Source organism: Momordica charantia, assembly GCF_013281855.1.
Source record: "Momordica charantia cultivar OHB3-1 chromosome 4 unlocalized genomic scaffold, Mcharantia_2.0 BLBB01000004.1, whole genome shotgun sequence".
In the NCBI taxonomy this organism is placed as follows: domain Eukaryota; kingdom Viridiplantae; phylum Streptophyta; class Magnoliopsida; order Cucurbitales; family Cucurbitaceae; genus Momordica; species Momordica charantia.
In genome coordinates this window covers 25,293,780-25,317,903 of record NW_028275162.1, presented here as the reverse complement: position 1 = coordinate 25,317,903, position 24,124 = coordinate 25,293,780, and the positions used below count along the sequence as shown (strand labels likewise).

The window sequence follows — 24,124 nt, the reverse complement described above, 5'->3', positions numbered from 1 at the left end:
TTGTAGTGAGAGATTAGGTGAACCTTTGGCCTATAGCATTCTCTTTTGTTGGGATGTATAATTTCTATTATTGGAGAGATTCCTGCTCTAAAGGTAAGGTACCAATATAACCCTAGCCTGTCAAATAGGAAGAAATGCTAAAAATATATTGACAATGTTAAATTTATCGAGTTGATACGATGCAATGTTTTACTAGTCTAGTAATCAATAAAAAAATCAATGTAAATAGTAAATGGCTAAGAGGAAACGAGTTTGGTGGGAACCTAGTTGTTTTGACAATTAAATGTGGTAGGGTCAAGTAGATATCCTATGACTCTATGAATAGTTGAAGTGTACAAAGCTGGCTTTAACACTTACGGATATTAAAAAAAAAAGAAAGAAAGAAATATATATGTATGTTTCAATACTTTATTATTTATTAATTTTGTCTTTATACTCTCAGAATTACGTTAATTTGAGCATAACTTAGCTTATTTAAGTATATATATCAAAAGATAGAAAGTTTGAATTCTCAAAAAATCACTTTATTCTGGTTGTCATTGAAAAAGAAATAACCTATTCAACTATGATATTTTTGTTACTTTTCTTGAAAATGGCTATGCTACATTTATGTCATTTACCGTTTTTGATGAAGTCATTCATTTATTGATTTGGCTAGCAATTGATGAGATTTAATTAAAGGTAAATGAAAATGAAGTAAATCTATAGAAACAAAAAATTTTTACGTGGAAAAAATACAGAAAAGTTCAATTTGTCCATTTTATCTAGCAAAATTTATCATAGTCTCACGATTTTTTAAGAATGATAGGGTAAAATTTTGATTCTCCCTAGAAATTGACCTACATAGGAGAGAATGCTCCAAGCTCAAGCCCATCTAAATTTGATTTATTATTCACAGAGATATTGCATATGAATCCTACCTCTTTATTTATAGGCTTTTGTTTCTTGGTACTCTTTTAGAAATCACCGCGGAAAAATGTTACAAGTAACACACAATGCTTTAATCCTCAGATAATCATTTATAGAGATCAATCGTTAAGATCTAAATGGATCGACTCAACCTTTACAAAATTTTAAATTGCTTATTCGTCTTCGAAAAGTTTGATCTTCATGCTGTGTCATTACAATGACTCGACACTTACTATCCACCCTATAGTTCTTGATTCATGAGATTTGAGAAATCATCTCAACAAATTTGTTTTAATTTTTAATTATTTGCTGGCATTTGTCCAATACATTTTCATCTTCTTTAATAAATACATTTTACTCAATTCTTATTCAAATTTAAATATATATATTTTTTATTTTTAAAAATTTAACTTAATTTTGAAAACGTTTCGAGAAATATATACCTATGGAATGTCAGTGTTTAGTGTTTGCAAGTTTAATTTAAAAAATATAAAAAATGGTACAAATTCAACTTTTCTGAAAGAGGAGAAAAAGAAAAAAGAAAAAAGAAAAAAAAAAGAGCGAAAACGCAGCGTAAAAAAGGGAGGGAACCCATCAGAGCAGAGCTCGCAGTGGACGATTCAGACTCTCAACGCCTGAGGGGCGCAGTCCATTTCTCTCTCAATTTGCATGTTCCTTCTGGTTTCTGCCATTTCCTTACTCCAAATTCGAATCTTCCCCTCTCCGCCATAGCCATGGCGTCCAAGGGCAAGGGGATTGCCAAGGACACATCCTCTGGAAAGCGGAAGCAACGCGAAGACAACAATGGCGCCGACCTCGCCCGTAAGAGGAGGGACCGGAGCGTTCTTCAGTTCTTCGAGGACGTCGCTCCGGAGGTTGGTGGCGAAAGTGACGATAGCGATTTTCTCGATGGTACATTATCTCTCATTCTCGTTCACTCATCATCACTGTTTTCGCCTCTTTTGGGGGTTTCGAGGGCTGTTTCGAGCTTCTAGTTTTTAATATGTTTGCTCTGCATTTTTTTCGGTCTTGGGGGAGTAATTGGTGAAAATGGTCACGTTTTGGCTCGTTTTTTCCTCCTAGAAGATCCGTCTTAAACCCTTTTACTCCGTTGAAAAAGCCTGTTAGATTATAAATTTGTGCGCCTATCTCATTCTATAGGTTGATGATAATTTTGACATATTTTCTGAACATGTGGAGAGGCCCGCGCTAATTGTATGATGCTTCTAGCGAGGTCGATTTAAGTCGCTAGAGTGCATCTGGTGCGGCTTTCTCTGACTTTGATTTTGGATGTCTTAAGTTTGTTAATGGATAGATGGACTGATCTCGGAACTCAAAGTCAGCATTGGCTGTAACTTTGTGGGTCGTTTTTCTTCCAAATTCCTCATGTACGTGTGTTATAATCACCGTTTTGTATCTTTGTATCACAAGGTTTTGGTTTGGTTCTTGACAATACGGAGATATGACCAGTTCGGTAGTATTGATTTGGTTTGGTGGTCAGTTTTGTTGCTTTTGTTCAGACAATCAGTTCAGGTTTTCAAAAAACTGGTTTTAGCTTCGGTTTGTTCCTTAAAACGATGGGTCGGTTTGGTGACAATTAAGATCCTAAAAGTCAAGCACAATGGTTGAGTTCTTTCATATCGTGCTTCTTCACGTTTAAACTTTAAACTTTCTTCTTCTGGGTATTCATTTTGTTGCCATTTCTATTGGTTTTAATTTTTGATAAATTCTTAATTTGGTGTATATCGTCTTTTAAGGTTTTGGATTGTGAGAAGGTTGCTTTTCATTCTGAAGTCTAGGTATATTTTCCCTTTATGCAATTTCCTTGTGCTGTTATGAATATGCTGAAAGTTTGATTTCCTTACATTATTTTACATTTGTCTTTGTAAGAGAATGGTCGGTTTTTTTGGGTGAGTGGTTGGCTTGTGCCATGGGCTCACCTCGAGGCAAGGTGTAAATTGTTAGCCTCAATGCTTATGCGTACTTTGGTTTATAAGAGGTTTTTCCCTCCATGAAAATGCATTAAGGGATGGAGTCTTTCCACCCCATGTAATGGCCAGAAGAATAACGTTGATTTATTGTATATTTTTCAAAATATAATAGTCCACTTATGTTTTTAATATTGATAGAACATAGATTGTGGTAACTCACTCATTGTTACTTTAACCTCCAAGGCTTAAAAAATTTATTGAAGATTAAAGTGATAGAATAAGTTGATCCTATTAGGAATGACCTTAAGAATCATTATTTAAGAAAGTAATCTAATCTTTAGAATTTCTCAGTGCTAAAGGTTATGAAATCATTTGGTTGTCTTGTGGGATGAATTGAGGCATGTATAAGTTGGCTCAATGCCCGCAGTTAAAAAAAAAATCAATGTTTCTTCTATCCAAACTGTAGACTCAATTCTGCCTTTTCATTTCCTTTTACTCAACCCTATTATTTGACAAAAACAGATTTCATGGAGGAAGAGTTTGATACAGAACCGGCATTTAAGAATGATGCTGCAAAAGATCAAAATATTCCATTCTTCCCAAAAGAAGAGGAAATGAATGAAGAGGAGTTTGATAGAATTATGGAGGAGCACTACAATCAAGGTCCTGGACTCGGTGCATTTGCAGAAGAAAATTATGAGAACAAAAATTCTACTGGAAGAAACCCTCTTCAGCCGTCTTCCAGGGATACTATCTCTCTGTGGAAAGTTAAATGCATGGTATGGAGATTAATCAATGGAAACAAATGCTTCAGCTAAGGATTGAGTATCCAGTCTTCATTTCCATTTTTTCTAACTCCATATATTGATTTTTACTGCCTGGAAATTTTCTTTGTAGGTTGGACGTGAGCGGCAATCAGTTTTTTGTCTTATGCAGAAATTTGTTGATTTGCACTCATTTGGTACCAAGCTACAGATAAAATCTGCATTTTATGTAGACCATGTAAAAGGTTTTATTTACATAGAAGCTCCTAGGCAGTATGATTTAATTGAGGTAACACGAGATTTTCTTGTAGTGCTAGCATAATTTCTTTAGTCAATAATCAGTACAACATTTGACAAGTTACTCTGGATCCAGGCATGTAAAGGGATCAGTGGCATATATTCTACTCGCATAGCTTCTGTTCCCGAAAATGACATCTCTCAGTTGCTTACTGTTCGAAGTAGAGTCAGTGAAGTTTCTGTAGGTACAATGGCCCGTGTAAAAAATGGAAAATACAAGGGAGACCTTGCTCAGGTAAAGTGTACTAACTTGTAGACAGACTGTGCTTTTGCATCTATGAGCACTACTTCCCCCTTTGTTTTTCAAAAATAATATTTAGTGATTTCTGCAGATTGTTGCTGTCAACAATGCACGCAAGAGAGCGACTGTGAAGCTTGTTCCAAGGATTGATCTCCAAGCTATGGCTGCAAAATTTGTATGAAATTTTGTTTACCTTTTGAAATCTTATATCTTAAAAGAGTGTAGTATTATTCTACTTGCTGCAACTAGCTATATGATACTACATTACTGGGAGCTTGTGAGGTTACCCTACAGACTCTACCTGGCCTATTCCATTTATATATTTCAGATAATTCGTACCTATTTGATTATCACTATTAGTACACCACAAAAATGTGGGTTCTTTTTATTTCCAAAAATCGGACTCTTTTTATTATTTTTAATTGTTATATAGGGAAATGCAGTTATGATGTTGGTAACTGCTTTGTGTACTTGAGATGCATTGAAATGGAGAGTTCGTACTTTCTTTAAAATCTTTTTTTATTAAAGTTATCCCCCGTTCTTTATTCAGGACATTTGCAGAAAGCTTTTTTTAATAAATTGCCTCAGCCTTTTGTCTTTGGGTTTGATTTCTTACCCTTTGTAACCTTGAGGGACATTCCTTTTGACGATTTTTTTGGTTTATTGGAGAATATTATTAGCTATAGTTTGGATCTGTCATTTTCTTGACTTATATTTTGAATCGTTAGCCTTTCTGCCTTTTGTTTTCAAGTGATTCTATGATGCTTTGAACGGTAGTTTTCAGGTGCTGCTCCTCGAGCAATTTATCTTAACAGCTACACTAAAATTATGTTAACAACTTAACACTAGGGAAGCACAGACTTGATGTCAAATTAAATATCATAAATTAGTAAACTTGATATATAAGCATAGATGATTTTGATTTTGTTGTAAGGTTTGTATTTATCACGTAAAGAATAAGGTCTGAAAAGTGTGTGCGTTTGTTCGGGGGGTGTGTGGGGGGGGGGGATTGGTTCTTGGACGTGCCTTTGATCAACACCAACCATATTATATTGGAATGAACAATGTAGTTGTACGAATATATGTAGTAGTCAATTGAAAAAGCTCTCTCATTTCAGACGTCGGTTTTCCGCACGAAAGAATTTGGTTGTAGATTTTTTATGGAAAGTTGAATTGTAAAATCTGTAGTCAATTAACAAAGTTTGTGCTATATACGTCTTATTTTGTGTTTGAAGTTTCTTCTATTATATATATGTACTTGGTGCCTTTAAGTTTAAAGAGAAAAATGTTATGAATACATATTCCATGTGGAATAATATATCTTCTCATTATAGGGTGGAGGAGTTGCTGCTAAGAAAACTACCAATCCTGCACCACGATTGATCAACTCTAGTGAACTTGAGTAATAAGAAATAATTTGTTGCTTTCATTATTATTTTTTCTATCTGGAGTACATTGACATTGATATTTTTTTTTCTTTGCTTTTTGTAGTGAATTTCGACCTCTCATGCAATTTAGGCGTGACCGTGAAACTGGGAAACTTTTTGAGTTTCTTGATGGGATGATGCTCAAGGATGGATATCTATTCAAAAAAATATCTTTAGATTCATTGAACTGCTGGGGCGTAATGCCATCTGAAGATGAGCTCTTAAAGTTCAAGCCTCCTGAGAGCAACGAGTCTAATGATCTAGAGTGGCTTTCTCAACTTTATGGTGAAAAAAGGAAAAAGAAGATCATTAGGACTGAAAAGGGGGGTGGAAAAGGAGAGGGCACATCAGGATCTAGTTCCATGAACAGCTTTGCAGATCATGACCTTGTTTGTTTTGGGTGAGTCCTTGGTCTATCTACTCATAAAAATCGTGAAATACTTGCAGCTAATAGATTTCTGTTGACTCGTTACTCAATTACTTTGCAATGGTAAACGTTGCTGTACCATGCAGCCGGAAAGATTTTGGGATGATATTAGGAACGGAAAAAGATGACAGTTACAAGGTATATATATCTCTAAAAGTTTACACTGATTTATTTTTTACCATAGGGGCTTTTACTTACTTCCATTACTTGTATTTGATCTAGATTTTGAAGGAAGGCCCTGATGGGTCTATTGTGGTGAATGTGCAACGGAAAGAGTTGAAAAGTGGGCCTTTAGAGGGTAAATTTACCGCTGCTGATCACAATGGAAAGATCATCTCTGTTTCAGACAATGTCAAGGTGTTGGAAGGATCACTTAAGGTTTGTTATTTTTTTTATACAATTTACCTGTTCATGTACCATATAAAGTATGCTGTCTTATGCAATCACTTTTAACTTACAGGATAAGCAAGGGATTGTTAAGCATGTTTATAGACACACGGTGTTTGTATATGATGAGAATGAGGTGGACAACGATGGTTATTTCTGCTGCAAATCTAACATGTGCGAGAAAATCAAGATTTCTTATGATGCACCTAGTGGAAAGGTCGAGTGAACTTCCCCTTTATTTTGTTGATCAGTTGTTTAGCTTGGGCCCAGTCCAACAATTTTTTCTTTTCTCCATTTAGGATGATGACAAAGGTTTCTCTGGTTTTGAGGATTTCTCCTTTTCTCCCAAGTCACCCCTATCACCTAAAAAGCCATGGGCAGAGAAGGACAGTGGTCGTGAATGTATGTATTAATATTGCTGATGCATAGGCATTTAACCCATATATATTTCTGTTGAAGACATTCTCTGGATGCAGACAACCGTGATGATAAAGATGGAATGTTCTCTATTGGTCAAACCTTGAGAATACGTGTCGGTCCTTTAAAGGGATACCTATGCCGTGTTATAGCCGTACGTAAAAAAGATGTTACAGTGAAGCTTGATTCTCAACAGAAGGTTCTTACAGGTATGTTGGTTGTGATTGTATCTTGGCCCTGTTGAATACTCTGTCAATACTGGTAAGGTTGAGGGCTAGGCAACATTTCATCTATTATTTATTTTCTTCAATTTATTTCCCACAGTCAGATCTGATTTTCTTTCTGAGGTATATCGGAAGACCTCTACTGTGTCTCTCAGGTATTTTTAACTAAAAAATCTCAATGTGTTCTTGTGTAGTTTACTATAATTTGTACTGCTATGTCTATATCTCTCTCTCACAGAATACGAATATCATTTTGTAGTGAGGATACAGAATTCGGTTCTCTAAAACCTTTCGATATACTGGGAAATGAAGGCAGTTCCCAAGGTTTGAATTCGTGTTTCAGCCTAGAAATTTGAAACTTTCTTACATGAATAGGTGCACTTGAATGTTTGAGAGCTTTTTTAATCTCTTTCAAATGTATTTTTTAAAACTAAAAATTCAGATTTATTGCCTATGCACAGAATCAGTTTTATTTTACCAAAAAATGCAGATTTATTTCCTATGTGCAAGTTTTTATTTTTCGTTGCAAGTTCTCTCTCTCTCTCTCTCTGGGAAATGATTACTAGTTTGACACGCTTGTTCTTTTTTTTAAGATTGGATGGGTGGCACGGGGTCATCCACAGGTGGTGATGGCTGGAATTCTGCTGGACCTTCTTCAGAAAGGTATGTTTCTGCTACCAATTTACATGGATATCCAATTTTTTTTGCTTGTGTGTGTGTTTTCCATTTCTTGATCTAAAATTTAGAAAGAAGAAGAAAAAGGAAAAGAAAAAGAGAAAAGAAACTGTGGAATGCTGTCCTATGACAATCAAGTCTGAAATTTGTAGAATGTGATTATCTGCCTGGTTTTCAATGTAATACTGTAGTTCATAGAAAGTTTTATTGACGCGGTTCATTATCTACTTCAAGCTATATGAAATCACGATCAGGAAAATAAAGACAACAGTAGTTATTTATGGATGGACCTGCAAGTGTGTATTTTTGTAAAATGCATTTATTGAACTTTCCTTGCATTTGTTTTTGCGTTAAAAGAGGTTGTCCCATTAACGCCTCTTTTGAAATTTTTATTTCCTCGACATTTTTATGTCAATCTTAGGTCGCCTATCTTCTTCTCCAAGAGAACATTGATTGCGTCTCTGCTTTTACGTGTCTTTTTGCTGCTTGTAGAAATAAGCTTCTTGTTTCAATCTGGATAGATCACTGAAAGTAGTTGATAGATATGATCATGAGAAATTTATAATGTAATAGTCCCAAAAAAAATTGTCTTGGACATATTCTAACTATGCATGCATCAAGATGTGGAATGGTTGGTGAGTGAAACGTTGAAATTGTCGTTTGTTTGCATGTATAAATAATTTTCTTTGATTAGTTTTATCTCATATAGGAACCAATAACTGTTTACACGTCTTTTAAAAAATTACTTTTTCGTTTTACCTTATATAAGATCCAATAACTGCATAGTGAGACCTTTGTAATTATAAATTATGAATTTCACTACTTTCTCTATGTGCCTTCATAAGTTTGTTTATGCAAATGTACTTCCCTGCAGAAGTCCTTGGCCCAGTTTCCCAGAGTCTGGTACCTCGGTTAGTTTTTTTATTCCATCTTCTTCTCTCTCTTCTTTGTGCTGTTTAATGTTAATATTATAAAAGAATTCCATGCATTTTATTTCTTTCCCTTTCTGGTTGCAGAATTGTCCAGGGTCCAGTTCTAATCCTTTCGGTTCTGAAAGCCTTGATGCTCAAAAAGGTACCATGAATAGGGCATTTACTTTAGAAATTGATGCTTTATTCATGAATAGAAATTTTTGATAAGCTGAGTTATGTTGCTTCCATGATAATTACAGATGTTGAAGATTCTCCTTGGGTTAGCAAGACGGTTCCAAATGCAAGCACTTCCTGGGGTGCTGCAAAATCAAATGTTGACGATACTGTTAATGATGACCAAGCCCCTGGATGGGGGAAGAGCGAGTCATGGGACAAAGCTACTGCTAAAACTAGTTCAGATGGCAATGCCTCTGGTGCCTGGGACAAAAAAGTAGTACCTGGTGGAGATTGTGCAGGCCCTACAGATCAAGCTGAGGACAAGTGGGACAAGGGAAAGCGTGTGTCTTCTGATAATCAGACTGGCAACTGGGGTGATGGAACTTCTGGTAAGAATGAACCCAGTGCATGGAGCAGAGATAAAGATTCGGAATCCGGGGGGTGGAAAAAGAGTCAAAATGCTAGTTTTGGTGATGAAAATAATTCAGCAGAAGCCTCAGCTGATAAGTGGAGCAGCAAAAATCGATCAAGTGGAGGCTGGGGAGATTGTAATGCTTCAACCACTGTCTCTGAGATCAAGCCAGCTGGCAAGAGCAATGCAGGTAGTTCTGCTTGGAATATAAGTGACGAAAACTCTTCCTGGAATACCCAAAAACAAGAATCAAATCGTGGCAGTTGGGGGAAGCCTAGTGACCGTGGAGGTACTAGGTCTTCTGAAAGTGGAAGAGGTGGAAATCAAGTCAGGGGTGGATCATCTGGTCAAGACAGCTCATCTGATTGGAATAAATCTACCACTACTGATGGAGCTGGAAAAAAGGACGGTTGGAATAAACCAAATCTTGCTAGTGAGGATGAAAGTATTGGGAAAAAAGGATGGGGACAGGGTAATGAAGCCAATGATAGTGGTAACAAATGGCAGAGTTCAGGGTCTGATGGTGGAAAAAAATGGGGCACTAATGAATCAGAACGTGATGGTGGAAACAAAAGTTGGAATACATCCAAGTCATCTGATGGGGATACTGGCGGTGGGAATTCAGCTATTTGGAAAGACAAATCTGATTCCTCAAGTTTGACAGCCCCAAAAGGAGACCAATGGGGCGGAGATTGGGATAAGCAGCACAGTTCAAATGATACCAAAGCCTCTGAGGACAATTCTCCTTGGAATAAGAAATCTGTTGAAAGTGGCAAAGATGGTGAGCGTAAGGATCAAGGCAGTGGCTGGAATGTTGGAAAAAGTTCTGGTGGAGATTCTGCATCTGGATGGGGTCAAACCAGCAAGGAAGCTGGTTCAAGTGACCAAGCAGGTAGCTGGGGTTCTAATTGGAAAAAGAATTCTAATGCTGGGAATGAGGATTCTAGTTGGGCCAAGAAAAGCAACTGGAACTCAGGAAATGAATCTAATGATAATCAATTCACAGGTGATACCTCAGGCCATGGAAGTTGGGGGGGAGATGGTAGTGATAGAGGAGGCTTTAGAGGTAGAGGTGGTTTCAGAGGAAGGGGAGAAAGGGGCAGGTTTGGTGGTAGAGGCAGATCTGATAGAGGTGGATCAGACAGAGGAGGATTTGGAGGCAGAGGCCGTGGAAGATGGAACAGTGAAGGTGGTTCAAATGATGGGGAGAATAGAGGGTGGAGTAGTGGTGGTGGTGGAGGTGACTGGGAAAAATCAGGATCAGACCGAGGAGGATTTGGTGGAGGCAGAGGCCGTGGAAGATGGAACCAAGAAGCTGGTTCAAATGACGGTGACAGTGGAGGGTGGAGTGGTGGTGGTGGCGGACATAGAGGCAGAGGCCGGGGAAGATGGAATCAAAATGGTGATTCAAATTCAAATGATGGTGACAATGGAGGTTGGAGTAGCGGCGGTGGCAGAGGCGGATTTGGAGGTGGTAGAGGCCGTGGAAGATGGAATCAAGAAGGTGATTCAAATTCAAATGATGGTGACAAGGGAGGTTGGAGTAGTGGTGGCACCAGCGGTGGTGGCTGGAGTAGTGGTGGTGGCAGAGGTGGATTTGGAGGTGGTAGAGGCCGTGGAAGATGGAATCAAGATGGTGATTCAAATTCAAATGATGGTGACAAGGGAGGTTGGAGTAGTGGTGGCGGTGGTAGTGACGGTGGCTGGGGGAAGTCTGGATCTGACAGAGGTGGATTTGGAGGTGGTAGAGGTCGTGGAAGATGGAATCAAGGTGATTCAAATTCAAATGATGGTGGCAATGGAGGTTGGAGTAGTAGTGGTGGCAGAGGTGGATTCGGAGGTGGTAGAGGCCGCGGAAGATGGAATCAAGAAGGTGATTCAAGTTCAAAAGATAGTGACAATGGAGGTTGGAGTGGAGGTGGGGGTGGCTGGGGGAGCTCTGGATCAGGAAGGGGCGGAATTGGAGGGAGAGGACGTGGAAGGAGGAACCAAGATGGCGGTTCTAATGACAACGAGGATAAACCTGCAAGCTGGAGCACCGGTTCGGGTAATACTGGAGGGTGGAGCAGCAGTGGTGGTGCAGGATCTTGGAGCCGAGGAGGTGATGAGAAGAACCAGCAGCAGAGTTGGAAGACGAACAATGAAGGCGGTGACCAATCCGGTGGTCAGGGATCGGGTTGGAAGGAACCAAGTGGAAATGAACAAAATACTTGGAAATCATCTGGCGCTTCTGGCTGGAATAAATCAAGTGCAGGCAAGGATATCGAAGAGAGCGGCAGTCAGAAGAGCAGCTGGGGGCAAGCAGCAGCAAAGACAGATGCTCAAGCTGGTGGAGGTTGGGGCAAGTCAGCATCAGGTTGGAATGGAGGATCTGAAGATCAAACAACAAAGAAGGATGACAATGCAGGTGCTAAAGATGGAGGTTGGCAGAAGCCTGCTTCTCATGGCAACAACTGGAAATCTTCAGAGACTTCTGGCGAGGGCCAATCTTCCACCTGGAAGCAATCAACCACGCACAACGAAACCGACACTGGCCAAAACAGCAACCCGAGCCAAGAAGCCAATGCAGGTGCCACCCAAGGAGGAGGAGGAGGTTGGGGGAAGCCTGCATCAAGTTCTGGAGCTTGGGGAAAATCCAGCTCTGCAGACGGGGGAAAGTCGTCATCCGATTGGGGTCAGTAATGGATGACAATAATCTCTAAATCTACGTTTTGTGGACAAACCAAAAGGAAGTACACTCTTAAGACTGTTTTCTAAGGCCATTAATGGATCTGGTACTCCTAGTCCTTGTTAATATCTTTATAATACTCGAAATATTCGTAAACTAAGCTATCATTCTGTGTAGTTTCATATCTTTGAGCATGTTTGATTAACTAGGGAAGTTGTAGGATCTAATATCTTAACTTTTCGTGCATTGGTTGTCTGATTCAGTCAGTTTCTTGGAAGAAACTTGGCTTTGGTTTTTGGTATTTGTTAAAGAAGGAATTGTGCAGTAGAATGAATGTAGCAGATCTTTTCCCTCTCCCCTCTCCTTATGAAAGAGAGGGAGAGAATTTGTAATCCATGTGCTATGTTGCAGTTGCAGACAAGGCCTGCTTCGGTGAAAGTGGAAGATTTTGAGAATTATTTTCAAAAGATTCCATTTTGTCAAAGGTTTCCACCGACTTACACACATCCCATGTTCATATTTTACTGCCACATGCAAAATTCAGCACCCTCATAATGATAAAAATATGGTCTATAGAGGTCTATTTGGTATCTTTATCCAATTTTTTATTTCTCTATTAAAAAAGAATAAATTAGAAACAAGAAATACAAACATACGGATAGAATACGTAAATACAGATCGTATGTATTATCAAAACATTATTTTATTGGTATATTTAGGACAATGGATGTTAATAATTTAGATCATAAATAAACTTGATGTTAACAGATCTTTTAAGAACATAAAAAGAGATTTTTTTTTATACATTATATTACGAATGCTGAGAAAGTTAAAATATCAATTTTTTTTCTTCTTTTTGATATATCCTTTTTTTTAATTCTCCAATTCCTACAATAACAATGTTGTGAATGATAATAAAGCATCATAGTTGGAGTTAGTATACAGAGCCAAAATAGTAACCAGAATTAGAACCATGATGTGAACTGAAAGAGATGGTGGCGATGGAGCACTGTTCACGTTGCCCCCGCCAAATATCATCCCGAAGTAGTCCCCACCGCCATCGCTGCCACTCGCCCTCGAACTGGAGGAGCTTTCGTCTCCGGGATATGAACTGCTCTGTCCACTCTCCCTACACAACTCAAAATGAAACGAAGCTCAAGTTAACCTTCAAAAATATCAAACCCAAAGCCATGCTCAGCATCCACCAAGCTAAAACATCAACTCATCATTTAAATTCCTACTTGTATGATTTGACACTAATTTTGAGTTAGAAGACAGAATTTAGACATATCATATCAATCAATTGGTCAACTCAAAGAAAAAATGGGCAAATAAATAAACATACCACACCACATAACAGTTTGATACCACAATCAAAAGCCATAGCAAATGTTTGGTAGTAACCATTATCTTAGTTTGCTTTGGAGAATGAGTTCAGACGCTTGTTGTTTATATTTGAAATTTGGCTTAGCTTAAGAACTATCTTTGAAAAATAAAAATTGGGTAAAGAGGTTTAATTATTAGAAAGGAATTCATCATCAATTTTTCAAACAAGTGTTCTTCTACCTGAACAGAGGCAAAGGTCACAAGTTTCATTATAAATTTATTGAACATGATAAGTAGGTTCCACTATTTGGAAATAATATATAGAGAGAGAAGACCCACAAGACATAGCTGGAAAGCAAAAGGGTAAGGGGAAATCAGGAGTGAGAAGCGAAACAGACCAAAAACTAGGCTAAATAACACATAAATGTCTTCAATTTTGCCATTTATTTGAAAGCTATCTTTTATCCTTTCAAATTCAAAATTCAAAAGTTTCAATTACTTTTTATAAATGATTCAAAAATAGTTTTAGAGCAAACTTTCGTTAATATTTAGCTGCTGGCATGGTAAAATACGGAAGAAGTGACAATTAATGTGGAAGTCTGAAATAGTTAACTACTTGCATGGATGTTTGCTCGAAAGATAGTTTAGAAATATTTATAAAAAGTTTAAAGGGTAATATTGAAATTTTGAAAAGGATAGGAGTATTTTTGAAAGAAATAAAAAAGTTTAAAGGGTACTTTTTGTTAGGGAAAAAAAAACTACTACCACCAAAAGAATGGAACTTTCACCACTGGCATTAACTAATGCAAAAACCCCACTTGCTTTCCTACCTTACCCTCCCCATCCCAACTGGCTTCCTTTCTACCTTTCACCCTTTTTACATGCTTGAAACTTAAAAAAGGCAACTTTTTTTTTTCACTTTTTTCCTCTCTTTCCCCCATTAAATCCACAGGACAACTCTACCCTTTCAATTGAGCCAATATTACCAAACAGAGAACAGAAGAGAGGAGGGTTGATGATTTTGGTGTCTAATAATATAATACAGAATGAATAGTAATTAATGAATGGGTTTTCCACTTTTAATTGCAGAAGTGGACAGGACAGACAAAGGCAATAGAGGCAGAGAGAAAAGACAAAGACAAAAGAAGAAAACAAGTGAGCTGTTTTTAAGGCTGTGGTGTCAGTTGAGGTGGACTTGGTCTAGATTCTCACTCCACACCCCATTTTGAGTTTCACTTTCACATTCATTTTTTATGCTTAGTTTAGATTCTGCTTCTCTTTAATCTAAATCTCCATTGATTTAAAAGGAGAAAAAAAAAGAACAGAAACCAATTTCTGAGCCCAATATCGTCAAATCACTAGTGAAAAAAAGAAAGAAATAGATAGATGTTTATAGGTCAACAACACACGAACAGTAAAATATGAGAACCAACAGTAAGTATCTTCTTCAAGTAAGATTGGAGATTAGTATTCTTAGTCAGAAATAGATGACAATTATGTACTTATTTTGCCTCGATAAGTAACTAAATATTGTTTAAAAATAAAAGATTGTAGAAGGGTGTTTTGGTAATTTCACGTCAATGGAAAAAGTATCCCACTAGTAAAAATTTGTTAGCTAAACGGTAATTAACATATATCCCTAAAAATTGAATTTGTGAGTTCCATTTCCACCTCTCCTGCACTACTACATGTTTATACTAAAACAACCTACTAAAAAAATAGAAAAAAAAAATATATTATATTTCTCTGTTACTTGTCAAAATCGCGATTAATAAAAGATAGGTGCTATGGGAAAATAAAAAGTTGTAGATGGGTGTTATGGTAATTTTGCATAAGTGAAAAAAAAGGTACCTGGGGCCGCCGAAGACGCCGGCATTGAGAGTGAGCTGGTCGACGAGGGCGGCGGATTTGGGCGCCACGCTCGTCGCTTTTACGTACATATTGCTCAGTCCGTCCCCTGAAGGCACAAAAAATGCTCCATTTACCATTACGTCCCCCTCCGTCCTCCAGTTCCACTCCGACCAATCCCCCGCACTTGTGTCCACGCGCTTCGTCACCTGCGCCATCATACGACACCGTTTAACGACTCTGTGCCCGAGGACCGTCCCGTCAAATCACCACCTTTCATTTTAGTTCTAGTCCCTAATCTTTCAGTAATTATCGATTTGGTTCTCAAGTTTTTAAAATTCTCAATTCAACCCCTCATGTATTAACAAATTAAGTTAACTCCTTGAATCTTATAAAAGAATGAGTCATGTTTTTTTAATTTTGTATCTGATATGTCACACACTTATCTCTTACCATTTGTTAAATTAAAGGAAAAAAAATGTAGAAAAGATCGATAGGCGATAGAAACAACCCGACCTGATCCAATCGAGAATTTTAACCCAATTGATCCAGTCCAACTAAATTGACAATTAAGATTTATCACATATGCTCTTAGTCCTTTAAAAGATCACATCATCAATTTGTTATTTTGATGAGGTAGGTAGATTAAAATGAAAATTCTAAGAATTAAAGGACTAAAATGATAATTAAGTAAACTAATAGAACCATTTAGTATATTTATCATTACCCTTCTAACTCTCAATAATTTTCGTCAGCGGCGCGTCCTGAAAACGCGCCGGCGAACTCTATTATAGAGTGGAGAAGGAGAACGAGGTACCTCTTTCGCATTAGGATCTCCCGGAGCAATGTACCGATTCCCCTGGCTATTGATCGTCGGACCACCGCTGCCGCCGATGGCGTACATCTCCCACGATCTGAAATTGTTGTTCACGACGTGAATGTATCCCCGCCGGCACCGCGGCATCCGCTGCACAAGCTTCTCCCCGAACAAATTGAACGCAATCGTCACCTGCATCGCCGAGTCCGGCGAATAGCCGTCGTCGTGCCCTAGCAGCATCACCTCGTCGTGGTGCGAGAAGTAATTGTTCGAGATCGTGATTCCGGTCGATCCCATAATCGCGTCGATCAGGCCGTCGGTACAGTACGAGAGGGAGCAGTGGTCGATCCAGATGTTGCGCGAGCTGAAGATGGAGATCCCGTCGCCGTCCGATTTTCCTCGGTATCCGACGTGCGTAGGGGTCGCGCGGATGTTGGTGTGGCCGGTAGGGATACAGTGGTGGATATTGATGTTGTGGATGATTACATTCGAGATGTACTGGAGCGTGATGCAGCCGCCGCCGGTGATGTGAACATTGGCGCCGCGCCCGTCTAGGGTTTTGTAACTGTTCATCATGAGTTCATATTTGAGCTTAATGGTCATATCGGCGGAGAAGACTATCCAGAGAGGTTCATCTTGAATTACGGCGTAGCGGAGAGTCCCCGGGCGAGGGTTTACGGGGTCGGAATCGGAGGAATCTGTCACTATGTAGATCTGACCTCCTTTGCCTCCCATGGCGTCTCGCCCAAATCCAATGCCGCAATCGGCGAGCCGTTGGCGATTGGCTTGCCAGTTCGAGTCGCAGTGCCAGCAATCGTCGATTGGGTTCCCAGTTTGACATGAATTAGCTTGGCCTTTCGAATGAATGGATAGCATTTGCCTTCTGGAAAAAGAATCGTTCACTGTCCTGCAAAAAGGTAACCCCAATCCCCAATTAGTGTTACAGAAGTCATAGAAACAGGGGACAGCAGCTTGAGCAAAACAATGCACATCAACTGTTTGTCAAAATGTCAAAACGAGCTCAAGTGCAGAATCCCCATTTGGGCATTTCCTTTGTTGAAACCTGAAACAATGGAAAATGGTGGACACACAAAATACCCAACAGCAAAACCAAGAAAACCCAGTGGGGAAGTGAAATGGCAGCGTGTGAAGATGGGTGAAGAAGAATCTGTTACCTCTGAACTTCATAAGCAACAGCTTCAGGATCTGGAAGAAGATGAGGGACAGTGAGATTGAAACTGAAAGTTGCCATGGTAGGAGCAGGCAGAGAAGAGCTCAAAACCCATATGAAGAAGAAGAAGAGAACGCCAGTGGTAGCACTCATTTCCGCTAGCTAAAGAAGACTTTTCAGGTACCTTCCTCAAAATGAACAATCACAACAACTCTTCATTCAGTACAACTATTGAATCTGCAAAAAAAGTTGGGAAAATGAGATGCGACTTTATAACCCAAATGAGAGAACATGGGAACAATGGGAGGAAAATGCCATTTTTACTTTCTTGCTAGGGTTTTGAGCACCAAGAAGTGATGGAGGGCAGACACCTGTGTCTGGTCTGGTCTGGAGGAAGGTGAATGAAGAAGGAGGAGCGAGATGATTCTCTCTCCTTTCCCCTCTTTTTCCCCCTCTCTCTAGTGTCTTGTTTTGCAGACTGTTGCTTGAATTTATTATAGGGATATGGAAAAGATTATTCTAAAAGGGTATAATCCAGAGAGACAATGGGGGAAAGTGGGCTTCTTCTTCTCCAAATGTTGAAGGTCCTTCTCTTTCTTTCTCTGGTTTCTGTTTGAGTCTGTGGATTAAAAATTCCCTGCTGAGGAGAGACAGTCTGTTTAATGTTCCTCTGCATTCTTCAAACTATACTTTATTTTGATTCTTCACAATCATAATATGCTTCTTCATCTTGATTTCTTTTGTTGAAAATTGTGTTTGATGGAGCCTGTTTAGTTTCTTAAAATATTGGTTTAGAAGAAAGTTGAATTTTTAATTCCCCATGTAATTATGCTTCACGATGATTGATGCCATTGGCCTTTTGGTAAAAAATAATCAACTTAGATTTGGGTTATTAGGTTTATTTTAGTTCAATTTTATTCTCTGTACTTTAAAATTTTGTTTATATTAGTCCATGAATTTTTTAAATGTCAGTAATTCCTAAGTAAGTTGTCATCAGGAGGTTTGAATTCATTCACCCTTAATTAATCATAGTCCCTTTAATCCAACGAGCCACCCATAATCGGTTGTTTTGGTCCTATTTTTATCCCTTTATTTTTTTATCTCATTTATTTGGATTTGACCCCTATATTTTCGACTTTTATTTGTTATGTTCCATTTTTACGGAAATCAGAAATTTAAAATAATGGTGAAATAAATGAAAGTTTTTATTTCCATAAAAAAAGTATTTCTTTAATATATATATGTATATATATAAATACTTTCTTTTTATTTCATAAACTCTCTAAAATATGATTCTATTCAGCCGACTTTATTTTTAAAAATAATTTTTGGAGTTTGAATTCTTTTTACTTACTTTTTTCTTTAAATCCCTAATTTTATTTTTGCTTTTTCAAAATTGAGTAGAGGGCTGGATATGCATTTGTTATACCTACATTTAATTATACACACATACAGCAAAAAAAAAAAAAAAGCTATGATTTAATAAATAAAATCTCACTTGTCATGGGTTAATCAAAACTGAAATTAAGTATTAATTAGTAATTAAAATGGAATATGCTAAAATATCAAATTTTAGAAAAAATCGTATGGACCCACCTCAACCTCCACATGCTATTCTATACGTCTGTTTTCTTAATGAAGCCAATTTTGACTTAAATTAGCCTATAATAAATTGTTGGAGGTTGGATAGATACGATAGAAGCCTCGCTACTTTATTTATATTTATATATATATATAATGTTTAAATAGTATTTCGGTTATTGTATTTTCAGCTTCGACTTATTCTAATATTTATACTTTTAAACTTTTGTCTATTTTGATCCATTGACTTTCGAAATATCTAACTTTGGTCCATTCATTTTTATTTTATCTCATTTTTTCAATGATAATCTCATCATAACAGATTTTTTTAAATGTACTAATAAATTTGTATGAAATTTTTTTTTATTAGGTACAACATTTTGCATATATGGATCAAATATATTGAAAGTATATTGATGAAAATAACGTTGTGAAAGTACAATGATTAAAATGGACAAAAAATAAAAGTTCGACGACTGAAATGAACAAATGTTGAAAGTAAGTGACTAAAATAAACTATAACCAAAAGTTTTTTAAATTAACAAAATAATAATAAATAAATAAAATAAACCAGAGCCAAAAATACCGAACCAAAATAGTATTTTAATCTCTGTGTGTGGTCTAATTGTAGAATATTTCACCATTTAATCAATTCGACCAACATGCATCAAATAAAATGAAATTTTGTTTATACTATGTTGATGGAAATTAAACATATTATGATGAGAATTATGTTGCCGAATATCCATGTATTTGAAAAAGGTGAGGGGCAAGTGAAACCTACCATGAATTAAAGATGGGATAAAAAGTGTGGAAAATGACCTTCCCATTTGTCATGCGTCAAGTTTTAAAAGTTGAAGATTCTTAGCCAACCACAAGAGCCGATGACAAAAAGTGAAATATATTATGAGATGAAAGGAGCGTTTTTTTTAATTATTATTATTATTTACGAAATGAGATGAAAGGAGCTTGATTTAAAGTTTTTTTTAGTACACGACGGGAGTTCGAACATGCAACTTTTTATGTTCAAGTTGACAACTCGATTTAAAGTTAGTAATAAATAATTTAAATACATAATACTCACTCTCATTACGAGTATTAGTAAATAATAATACTAATAATAGAATATTCCATTACAATCTAAGTTCAATATAAATTTTTAAAAATAAAATTTAAAATTTTATTTTATATTTCATTTTCGTTTATCCGTCTTTAGTGATTATTGTTGGAATTAGTTTCATAATTAATTCATAGGCATGTAACATATTAAAGAGTAATTATATATAGGCTAGTTTACTAATATATATATATATATATATATATATATATATATATATTTGGGCTCTTCAATGGACATCTTGATTACATGATTTCTCGATCTGTTACGTAGAAAGCAATCCACTAGCAGTATGAGAAAAATATATAGTTATGGTTCTCAATACATGCTACTTGTTCAAATTTGGTTCGGGTTGCATAGTTGAGAAAAATCAAAAATTACAATTTTTTGGAGTTATGATCAACTTATTTAAGAGTTTCAGGTAATTCTAATTTTCTTTAGATTTTAGTTTTCTTCCGTTCTTTATTGTTCTTGAATTTTATAGTATTTATTATACAATAATTATGAATTAGAATTTCTTTATTTTTCCAACAAATAGTATCCGAGCAAGTTTTGAAGAATTCTCGAAATTTAGCAGGGTATTCAAGAAAAAAAAAAGTTTATATATCGAAATTTATTTCAATGTTATGTTCTGTAAATCTTTATGGGATTAAACGAGTAAGGTGGGCTCACTTCTGGGCTTGATAGTCCATAACGGCCCAATACCAACCCATTGGCCCATCAGAGATATAGGCTTGGGGTACACGCCCGAAGATTTAAATTAGGTTCGGAACTTGCTTCGGACAGCCGTTGTGCTCCCGAATGTCATTGTACAATTTTGCCCTCGCACTTTTACCAATTTCGCGCCCAATCCACAGAATTCAATTCTCTCTTCAGTCTTCCCCCAGCAGAAGAAACTCTGTCAGTCTTCCCAAGATCTGTTGTTTAAGCAGAAACATTTTTAGGGTTTGGGCGTAGTTTCCCCAGCATGGAGGGTATAATTGCGCTCGATTCGGAGAACTGTGACGTAGGAGGTACCTTTTGTTTTTGATTCATTTCACTTTCTACTAACTTCTTGATCCTTCCCCTAAAATTTGTTCGAATTCTTCAGATTCCTTTTTCTTTCAGTTCTATGGTTTTTGGCCCAGTTGGTTTTCCTGTGGCATTCTAAATTATTCTTCCTCTCGTCTAATCTTTCGATTTCTAAGAACTGAGGTTGCTAAATTGGAACCCTAATTGCATTTCGGGGTTTATATGGTTTACCAAGTATTCTAGGTTTCGGGCGCATGCCATTAACTCCCGTTGTTTTTACGGTTTAGGGTGTTAGATTTGCATGCGTTTTTATAGCTTTTAGGAAGAATAATTGAATTTGGGTGAACTTACCTCATAGTTGTTCTTAGTAAATTGAAGCAAGTCATTCACTAGTATGGACAGCCTAGAAGATGTTTGTTGATATTTAGCTAGCAACTCTATGAGGTTTTTCTTATTGACTGGGGAAGTTGGTCGTAGGGCCAAATATGAAAATAACCGGAGAGAAAATGATAAAGAGCTCCAAAGTAGGAGGTTCCCAGAGGAAAAGGCTTTCAGATATAAGCAACTTGAAGGAGCAACCTACACTGCAGAAACGAGATACGAAGCAGCAGTCGAGTTTGCTTATGACCTATGAATGTGTTGATAAGTTACAGAAGGTACTCCTGGTTGGTGTCCTATAAGCTAGTCCGTTTGATTGGCTAATCTTATTGACATTTTTTTGAATTTTTTCCAGGAAAATATGACGCTCATGAAACTTATCGCAGAAAGAAAGTATCCTCTGTGACTGTATTATTGATCCATCACCAGCAATAGTCGTTGTTTATGTTCGAACTTTCCCGTTTAATTGATGAAGTCTTTCCTTAATTAGCATTTTTTTTTCTAAAGTCGCATAATTGAGATAAGTGGAAATGAGCTGGAGAAATTGAGAACCAATTTTCAGAAATTGCAGCAACAGAATCTGCAACTTGCGCAAACAAACAGTCAAATGTTAGCGGTAATCTTGCACCTGCTTCTTTGTGGCTTAAGTTTCCATTTTAGCAATTGTTTCATCATGGCGGCCTGGGAAATACATTATAATAACCTTCTTTGCTTAGTGATGAACTTCTTTCTATTTTTCAGGAACTTAATTCAGGGAAGGACAGGGTAGGTCAAATTTCTGTTATCTGAAATTTGATTTAGTTTGCACATCGAACCCTTTTAAATTTCTGAAACTGAAACTAATTTTTCTGCAGCTTAAAGCACTTCAGCATGAGCTTGGATGTAAAAATGGCATTCTTTTGTCAAGAAAGCTGGATCAGGAGGTTAGTCTAATTTCGTAGTAGTCATTTCAAATTTGCAATTTAGTGTTTATCGGTTAGATTGACATAGCTGTAAAAGATTACATTCTGAACTACTGGCACTATAACATTTATCCCAGATAAAAGAAAAATCAGCAGCACTCCAAGCTGGGGAGGTACATAAACAATACTAATGTTTTCCTTTAGTAAAAAGTTCTTGTGCTACTTACACAATTATTTTCTCTGCATTTAGGTAGGGACCGCTGAATGTAATGAGGCAGAGGAATCTATGCATACAAATAAGGATACTAGGCCTTGTAAAGCTAACAGGCCACGACAATCCAAACGAGAATGTAAGTGGCAGCACACCGATTTACATTCAGTATTTACATATTGTCATTTTTAAAAATCAATTCTCCTCTTAATGCAGCTTCTGGCACTTCAGTCCTTCAAACAGAGGTTCAGCAGGTTGAAGACAAGAGGTCTGTTTGTGCACATTTAATTGCTTTATTTGTGCTTAACTGATGATATATCGTACAAAAGATAAATTAATCGTGAGTGTCACCGAAACTCTAACAGGCCTTGTGTGACGAGGCAGACTGCAAGATTCAAAACTGAGGAACCAGTGGCATCCACAAAGGAGTTATCTGAGATAGAAAATTTCAATTCTACCGATTTTTCTCAATGTAAAGAGACTTCAGTTGTTCAAACAGAGGTTCAGAAGGCTGAAAGCAAGAGGTCTGTTCATGCATATCAATTGCTTTATTTGGGTTTATGTTTTCAGGATGTGTTCAAAGGACAAACTGAACATGAGCTTCGTTAAATTTTTAACAGGCCTTGTAATAGAAGGCAGTCTTCCAGATTCAAAATTGAAGAACCAGTGGCTACAAAGGACTTATTTGAGATAGAAAATTCTCATTTTATCGATGCGTCTCAATGTAAAGAGACTTCAGTTATTCAAACAGAAGTTCAGAAGGTTGAAGACAAGAGGTCTGTTCATACATATTTAAATTCTTTATTTGGATTTATGTTTTCAGGATATGTTCCAGATAATATAGCACGCGAAAGACGAACCGAACATGAGCTTTGTTAAATTTTTTACAGGTTTTGTAAAAGAAGGCAGTCTGCCAGATTCAGAACTGATGAACCATTGGCTACAAAGGACTTGTTTGAGATAGAAAATTCTCATTCTATCGCTGCTTCTCAATGTGAAGAGACTTCAGTTCTTCAAACAGGGGTTCAGAAAGTTGAAATCAAGAGGTCTGTTCGTGCATATTTAATTGATTTATTTGGGTTTATGTTTTCAGCATATGTTCCAGATAAGAAAGCATGCAAAAGACATTGAACATGAGCCTTCTTTAATTTCTAACAGGCCTTGTTTGAGAAGGCAGTCTGCAAGATTCAAAACTGAGGAACCAGTGGCTAAAACAGAAGACTTAGTTTCCAGTTCTACCAGTGCTTCATCTCTATATAAAGAGGTTGTGTGTGAAATTGCTCCAACAGCAGTATCATCAGTAGGAAGAGAAGACGATGGCAACGCTACTGATAAGTTTGAAGTTCAAGAATGTCGGAGGTCCTCCGTTGGTAGGCCGTTAAGGCGAGCTGCTGAAAAAGTTCAGTCCTATAAGGAAATTCCAATTAATGTCAAGATGCGCAGACAGGTATGATCAATTCAATGCTAACCCAGATTTCTCTTCCTGTTGAGGGGAGAGAGTTGTGATAGATAGCAAAGACAAGGCTGCACCATTACTTTTGTATCTGTATCTGTGATAGCTTTAGATTGTGTGCACTTCCTGTAGAAAGCTTGAATTCGAGTGCGCTTCCTTGTATCATTAAGAAATACTTGAAACCAATCCAATTGAGCTCATTTCCTGGAATCAACCATCACAACACCGTACAGACTAAAATGACCCATTAGTTACTGACTTACAACAAATCAGTTCACTAGGTGGAAGCTTTTTTTCTAGAAACAATTGTTTTGCCTAGGCAAATTAAACTGACGCATCTAGTTTATACTTCATCACTTGAAAATCTTCAAATCCTTTAGAGATACTACTACATTACTGAAATGAGGAAGCCATGGTCTGTGGTTCCTTTCCCATTATGATG

General features: G+C 37.2%; 3 protein-coding genes across 3 annotated transcripts; 2 read left to right on the top strand and 1 right to left on the bottom strand.

Annotated features, from left to right (window-relative positions):
• Window positions 1–1,463: 1,463 nt before the first annotated feature.
• Window positions 1,464–12,049, top strand: KTF1 (kow domain-containing transcription factor 1). The gene is made up of 18 exons (XM_022277756.2): window positions 1,464–1,821; window positions 3,363–3,619; window positions 3,738–3,893; window positions 3,978–4,136; window positions 4,234–4,317; window positions 5,477–5,544; window positions 5,634–5,969; window positions 6,083–6,134; window positions 6,219–6,374; window positions 6,457–6,600; window positions 6,683–6,785; window positions 6,860–7,009; window positions 7,125–7,179; window positions 7,284–7,348; window positions 7,618–7,687; window positions 8,574–8,610; window positions 8,716–8,773; window positions 8,871–12,049. The coding sequence occupies exons 1-18, from the start codon at window positions 1,644–1,646 to the stop codon at window positions 11,879–11,881; spliced, it is 5,139 nt and encodes a 1,712-aa protein (XP_022133448.2). The 5' UTR covers window positions 1,464–1,643; the 3' UTR covers window positions 11,882–12,049.
• A 647-nt stretch (window positions 12,050–12,696) lies between these two features.
• LOC111006021 (putative pectate lyase 12) lies at window positions 12,697–17,607 on the bottom strand. The gene is made up of 5 exons (XM_088123279.1): window positions 17,354–17,607; window positions 17,034–17,266; window positions 15,859–16,765; window positions 15,045–15,250; window positions 12,697–12,996 (listed from the first exon to the last, which is right to left on the bottom strand). The coding sequence occupies exons 2-5, from the start codon at window positions 17,180–17,182 to the stop codon at window positions 12,756–12,758; spliced, it is 1,503 nt and encodes a 500-aa protein (XP_087979405.1). The 5' UTR covers window positions 17,183–17,266; window positions 17,354–17,607; the 3' UTR covers window positions 12,697–12,755.
• Window positions 17,608–20,551: 2,944 nt separating this feature from the next.
• Window positions 20,552–23,892, top strand: LOC111006020 (Shugoshin C terminus). Its single transcript, XM_022277754.2, has 13 exons — window positions 20,552–20,740; window positions 21,216–21,394; window positions 21,472–21,509; window positions 21,624–21,732; window positions 21,858–21,881; window positions 21,971–22,039; window positions 22,156–22,191; window positions 22,269–22,368; window positions 22,446–22,497; window positions 22,595–22,753; window positions 22,850–23,005; window positions 23,120–23,275; window positions 23,388–23,892. Exons 1-13 carry the CDS (start codon window positions 20,695–20,697, stop codon window positions 23,680–23,682), a joined length of 1,419 nt encoding a protein of 472 aa, XP_022133446.1. The 5' UTR covers window positions 20,552–20,694; the 3' UTR covers window positions 23,683–23,892.
• The last annotated feature ends 232 nt before the right edge of the window (window positions 23,893–24,124 follow it).

What these genes read in the sequence shown, in the direction of transcription:
- LOC111006021 (XM_088123279.1), bottom strand. Translation starts at nt 17,182, where the DNA reads ATGAGTGCTACCACTGGCGTTCTCTTCTTCTTCTTCATATGGGTTTTG. An exon ending in GTTGCTTATGAAGTTCAGAG is followed by an intron (nt 16,766 to 17,033) that starts GTAACAGATTCT and finishes ACCTTTTTGCAG; the next exon opens with GACAGTGAACGATTCTTTTT. An exon ending in GAGATCCTAATGCGAAAGAG is followed by an intron (nt 15,251 to 15,858) that starts GTACCTCGTTCT and finishes ATGATGGCGCAG; the next exon opens with GTGACGAAGCGCGTGGACAC.
- KTF1 (XM_022277756.2), top strand. Translation starts at nt 1,644, where the DNA reads ATGGCGTCCAAGGGCAAGGGGATTGCCAAGGACACATCCTCTGGAAAG. An exon ending in AAATGAAGGCAGTTCCCAAG is followed by an intron (nt 7,349 to 7,617) that starts GTTTGAATTCGT and finishes CTTTTTTTTAAG; the next exon opens with ATTGGATGGGTGGCACGGGG. An exon ending in TCCCAGAGTCTGGTACCTCG is followed by an intron (nt 8,611 to 8,715) that starts GTTAGTTTTTTT and finishes TTCTGGTTGCAG; the next exon opens with AATTGTCCAGGGTCCAGTTC.
- LOC111006020 (XM_022277754.2), top strand. Translation starts at nt 20,695, where the DNA reads ATGGAGGGTATAATTGCGCTCGATTCGGAGAACTGTGACGTAGGAG. An exon ending in TTAATTCAGGGAAGGACAGG is followed by an intron (nt 21,882 to 21,970) that starts GTAGGTCAAATT and finishes ATTTTTCTGCAG; the next exon opens with CTTAAAGCACTTCAGCATGA. An exon ending in CAGCAGGTTGAAGACAAGAG is followed by an intron (nt 22,498 to 22,594) that starts GTCTGTTTGTGC and finishes AAACTCTAACAG; the next exon opens with GCCTTGTGTGACGAGGCAGA.